This window comes from Octopus sinensis, linkage group LG8, assembly GCF_006345805.1.
Source record: "Octopus sinensis linkage group LG8, ASM634580v1, whole genome shotgun sequence".
In the NCBI taxonomy this organism is placed as follows: domain Eukaryota; kingdom Metazoa; phylum Mollusca; class Cephalopoda; order Octopoda; family Octopodidae; genus Octopus; species Octopus sinensis.
In genome coordinates this window covers 50,561,355-50,567,527 of record NC_043004.1, presented here as the reverse complement: position 1 = coordinate 50,567,527, position 6,173 = coordinate 50,561,355, and the positions used below count along the sequence as shown (strand labels likewise).

At 37.4% G+C, this 6,173-nt stretch overlaps 1 protein-coding gene across 4 annotated transcripts in view; it reads left to right on the top strand.

Moving 5' to 3' along the window:
• The window catches only part of LOC115215235 (ergothioneine biosynthesis protein 1-like), an 86,220-nt gene that overhangs the window by 25,198 nt on the left and 54,849 nt on the right, over positions 1-6,173 (top strand). For 2 of the 4 annotated variants that reach the window (XM_029784471.2, XM_036505401.1), the window contains one exon: positions 3,572-3,636. The exons of the other annotated variants lie outside the window; for them this stretch is intronic. In XM_029784471.2, coding sequence (XP_029640331.1) covers positions 3,572-3,636 — 65 coding nt within the window. The remainder of the gene's footprint in view (positions 1-3,571; positions 3,637-6,173) is intronic. 4 annotated transcript variants of the gene reach the window in all.

Here is a 6,173-nt window from a genome sequence, read left to right as displayed (position 1 = left end):
CAACTACAGACAAAAACTAAATCCCATGAAAATTACCACACAGATCCTTTGACCCCGGTTTATACATGGAGAATAAAATGACATCAATCCAGTCTTGAGGCACTTCCCCCACTTCTCCAACAGTGACAAATTAATATATTTAAGAGTTCAAACATTTTGTCACCCCCATATTTCAAGACTTCTGCACAGATTCGACCAGACCCTGGAGACTTATTGTTGTTCAACTTATTCACAGCTAAATGAATGTCATTTAGATCTGGTTCAAATGCCATCTCCTCTATAACTGGAAGGTGTTTGGATCAAGATTGATACATCGTGGAATCTTTGCAAGTTGCTTGGTACTTTGAAGTTTGCAACAGCCGAAATTGCTAAGATGATCCGGTTCCAACTGAAGATTAGAGGCTTCGAGTGACCCGTCTGTTTTTTTTTTTTTGTGTCGTCTCTTTGTGTGTTTTTGCGTTCTTGTCCCACTTTGTAATTTATATTCTATATTTAATTTCTATACATATTATATATATATATATATATTATATATATATATATATATAATATATATATAATATATATATATATATGTATGTATATATATGTATATGTATATGTATATGTATATGTAATATATATATATAATATATACTCATAGATACTATACATACATACTACATACATACATACATACATACATACATACATACATACATACATACATACATATATATATATACATAGATACATATATATATACATACATACACACACACATACATACATACATACATACATACATACATACATACATACATGCATGCATGCATACATACATACATACACAACTCTTTACATACATGAGTAATCACAACTCTTTAACTGTTTAGATTGTGTCTTTGTAGAGATGATGTATAGTTGTAGTCTATGTACAGCTTGTCTACTTACGAAGTCCGCTGTTTCATGTTATCTGTATTTAGTATTATTATTATTTGTGCTGATTGTAATGCTTGGTTGTATTGCTGTGGTAGATATTTCCATGAAATTCCATTAAATTTCTTACATAATTTCAATTGAATGTTGAACAAAATAAAGTAGGAATAGTCACTGGTCCTACCATGGCGGTCATGGCGTCGTTGTTCTGAATGCAATCACCTAATTGATGGGACGTAATAAAGTTGTTTCGAGGGACATAATTTTGGCCGGTATTTTTTATAGACTGTATTTATTTGCTTGTTGCTCGTTGTTGAATCAGTATAATATACACTTGCATCAGAAATTAATTAGCACTTCTCAAATTTCTACATTAAATAGGTTAAATCAATTAACCTATGAGCTGTTCAAAACGTCTTACGCGATGAGAAAACTATATCTATTAAACAAAGGAAGATTTGTCTGCATCCGCACTCCAAGTTGTTGCACTGCTATGTCAACATCATAAGGCTGTAGACTCTCAAACTGCTCTGCAAACAAAGTTACGTCATCGTTCTGCGCAACAGTGCACTCGCAACAAAGCAATAGTTCGAGATATGGCCACTAGGTGACAGCACATACCTTGAGTGAAGAGCAAATCAAGGGTGCTAATTAATTTCTGACGGTAGTGTAATGACAACAGCAAAATTTAATTTTATCAACGTGTTGACTCAAGAGATTTTTTACATGCATAGCTGTCTAATTTACAAATTGGTGAGTAGCTTGTCTATGAAGCGTCAATCCAGTTTGTCTTTGGTAACCTCAGCATATTAAAATATAAATGAAATTTTCAGAAGAGCTTGGTAAGTTATTTTCATTTTTTTACAATAAGTCTTCCTTGGATTTGAATTTGGAATCTTTTGGTACATAGCTTTTGGTACATTTCTCACATTTATACCCGTAGTTTATAAATATAGTTTTGCGATCGTCAGTCATAGCTATAGGTAGTTTACGTCAATCTATGCAAACTTAGTTTTGGTGTGTTATTTAGGAATCAAAAATTTATAAGAAATTCTCCCATATATTTAGAAATAGTTTCAGTATTTATTTGAAAGAAAATTGGAAAAGATTTCTGGATGACAGCTTGATCAGCTGAACGAATTTTAAAATCTCATAAACAGGCGCAGGCATGGCTGTGTGGTGAGAAGCTTGCTTCCCAACCACATAGTTTCGGGTTCAGTCCCACTGCGTGGCAATTTGGGCAAGTGTTTTCTACTAATACCTCGGGCCGATCGAAGCCGTGTGAATGTATTTGATAGACGGAAACAGAAGGAAGCTCACTGTATATATGTATGCACGCGTGCGTGTTTATCCCCCCACCCCACCCGCTTAACAATCGGTGTCCGGGTGTTTAACCTAACAGTTTCGTTCGGCAAAAGAGACTGACAGAGTAAGTACCAAGCTTAAAAATTAAATACTGGGTCGATTCGTTCGACTAAAAATTCTTCAAGGCGGTGCTCCAGCATGACCGCAGTCCATTGGCTGAAACAAGTAGAAGAAAGAGAAGAGAAAGAAAGGATATAAATCTTTATATCAGTGGGCAGCAGTAATGATAAATCCCATTTCTTAAATACACTGGTGCTAGAAATAATGATAAAGTAGAAAATTATAAATGCTTTAAGCCTACAAATCCAACGCAGTGAACTTCGACTATTCTTCAACTATGCAATTTTGCACAAACAACAAATACGTTTTGAAATTAAGGAGAAACTTTTAAATTAATTTTTTTTCCTATTAGCGCAGGAGTGGCTGTGTGGTAAGTAGCTTGCTAACCAACCACATGGTTCCGGGTTCAGTCCCACTGCGTGGCATCTTGGGCAAGTGTCTTCTGCTATAGCCCCGGGTCGACCAATGCCTTGTGAGTGGATTTGGTAGACGGAAACTGAAAGAAGCCTGTCGTATATATGTATATGTATATATATATATATATAATATATATATATTATATATATATATATATATATATATATATATATATAATATATATATATATAAGTATGTGTGTGTGTGTTTCTGTGTCTGTGTTTGTCCCCCTAGCATTGCTTGACAACTGATGCTGGTGTGTTTACGTCCCCGTCACTTAGCGGTTCGGCAAAAGAGACCGATAGAATAAGTACTGGGCTTACAAAGAATAAGTCCTGGGGTCGATTTGCTCGACTAAAGGCGGTGCTCCAGCATGGCTGCAGTCAAATGACTGAAACAAGTAAAAGAGAGTAAAGAGTATTAGTAATGGTTTGTGTTGTTTTTAAATGTTCTCTCTTTGTGTATGTGTGTGTATGAGCGCATATGTATGTATTTTTGTACATAAGCACACGTACACATGCACTCAGTCACATACACGCACGCGCACGCACAGTTTATGTGCCTCTGGCCATTTGAGTCTATGTCTGACGAATCGCCTTCACAGCTTAGGACATTTTGGGGGGCAAAACCAATGCTCACTCTCTGACCGGCCATAACAAGCAATCGTGTGTGTGTGTGTGTGTGTGTGTGTGTGTGTGTGTGTGTGTGTCTGTGTCTTTGTGTCTGTGTGTCTGTGTGTGCGTGCGCGCGCACGTGTATGTATGTATGTACATTTACTGAAGTATTGTATCCCTTTCACAATTTGTTCCAGAGATATTCAAGAATACTTTCTGAACAGCTACAATCTCTACGAAAGTCTATTTACCTCCATAGCCGGTGAGTAATCCGCACAATATTTACTAACAGGATTTTATCATTATTTACTTAACTCTACCCTCACTGCCCGTTCTTCCCACTCTCTGCCTGCTAACCTTCATTGCAAATATTTCACCGATCAAAACGTAGGTGTCTTTACATGGCCACAGTATCTACTAGAAATGAAAGCAAGTTTCTTTCAAATTAAACCCTACTCTCTTCTAAAAAACAAAAAGAGACGCATTGAATTATGACGACCTAGATATGAAATGATTGATTGAAGGATGAGATGTTCATGGCAATTTATAAAAATCCACTGATCAATAAGTCTATTCAGTCTGGGCTGACCTGGGTTAAACAACAAAAGTTGCATTGTTCAACTGGACTAATCACCCGGTGGGTATTTATTTCAGTGCATTTCTCAACGCTATTTAGCCATCTATCCAACCAACCGGTCATATGTGAAAATTAATCTTGATAGTACATGACGTCCAGTTTGTCGCAATAAAATTATATATGTATATGATATTTATAATATTGTTCAGTTTTGTCTTTTACCTTACGGTATAATAAAGCTGTGTACTTTTATGTTTAACATATTCATGTAGACTTAAACGTAGAAAGACCTTCGCTACAGTAACTGTCTCAGAAATGAAGTTCTCGTTATCAACAATGTGTGTGAAAACACAACGCGCTGGGCTAGAATAACGTCGTCAGACTACAGGACACGTGTTTCTGCGTTGTTACTCTTCATCAGCTACAGATACCAAAAATACATCGTTCACAGACCAATTAGATTTGCCTTTCTTATATGTAAACAGCAAATAATCAATTTGCTGGCATGTGCAAAGCTTTGTCAAGGTGAAATTAATTAGTTAAAGACAAATTTAGCAACGGCGATTAAACTAAAGCTGCGTGAAGCTATATATAAATATTTGTGTACATTAAAATGTAAAAAGACATTCGTTGAAGTAACTTCTCAGAAGAAAAAAATCAGTTTTCTTTAAAGATGTGCTATCTTGTCCTGTAACACATGCAATGTAAAGGTGTAGCTGAAATGTTCAGTTAATCATTATGCATACATACCTACACACGAGCGCGCGCGCGTGTGTGTAGGTATGTATGCATAATGATTAAGGTGGCGAGCTGGCAGAAACGTTAGCACGTCGGGTGAAATGGGTAGCCGTATTTCGTCTGCCGTTACGCTCTGAGTTCAAATTCCGCCGAGGTCGACATTGCCTTTCATCCTTTCGGGATCGATAAATTAAGTGCCAGTTACGCACTGGGGTCGATATAATCGACTTAATCCGTTTGTCTGTCTTTGTTTGTCCTCTCTGTGTTTAGCACCTTGTGGGTAGTAAAGAAATAGATATATATGTATATAAAGATGTAGCTAGACTGTGTGTCTCTCGGAGTGACCCTTCAGTGTGCCGCCCCTGGGTCCCAACAAAAAATACATATTGCCTACAGCAAACACAAAAGTGGTGCCGCCCCAATAAAAGTGCCACCCGAGTGGACCATCCCTCCACCTCCTCTAGCTACGCTAGTGTATACACTTCATGTATGTTTGTGTGTGTGTATGTATGTGTATATACGTATGTATGTACTGCGCGTACGTTTTACTTATATACGTATATGTACACACACACGTACAAATATGCGAACACGCACGCATACACACAAACACCCCCGCACGCGCACGCGCACATATGAAAAGATAGGTCAGTAACTGGCAGTTTTAAATAGGTCACAACATCGTCCACAACAGGCTGAAAGCAATTTTATCAGGCTTATCTAATTCGTACATTATACTCACTGAACTTCTGACCTAGATTCAATAGCTAATCTTCAGTTTAGTGTATCATCTTATCCTACCCAAACTGACTCAGAACTGGCATTAACAACCCTCAAAATACAATCCGATATAGCATTCTCATTCTCTGACTTACTTAAGAATATTTAAGAAGTTCATAAGTTGAGTGTTCAAAGTCTTGTTAGTAAGTCATATCTGAAAATAATCTAGGTCGATTTGGGCTGTAACTTTGAGATTTGTTTCAAACTACTACAGGACGAGTAAACACAGAGAAAGTATCCTTCGTCAGTTGTCGGCTATCTATCTACACCTCATTTCGAGCATTCAACAACATATGTATATGTGCATATAAAATTTTGTTACAAGGCCAACAATTGTAAGAGAAGGGCTATGTCGATTACATCGATTACAGCACTCGAATGGCACTTATCTTATCAACCTCCAAAAGATAAAAGGTAAAGTCGACCTCGGTGGAATTTGAACTCGGAACGTAACGACGGACGAAATGCCGGTAAGCATTTTGCCCGACGTGCTAACGATTCTGCCAGCTAGCCGCCCAAAATGGGTGTGTGTGTGTGCAGATAGCAAAAATTAGACAGGTGAGGGAACGAAAAGTAGAAAAGTCTTTGACTTTTTGAGCCTACGCTCTTCGACAGAAAGGGACGAGAGAGAAAAAAATGGAGAGACTAGATTAGCAGCTATATACTTTATGGGTCCTGAGGCGGCTTATTAGACCACTATTGGC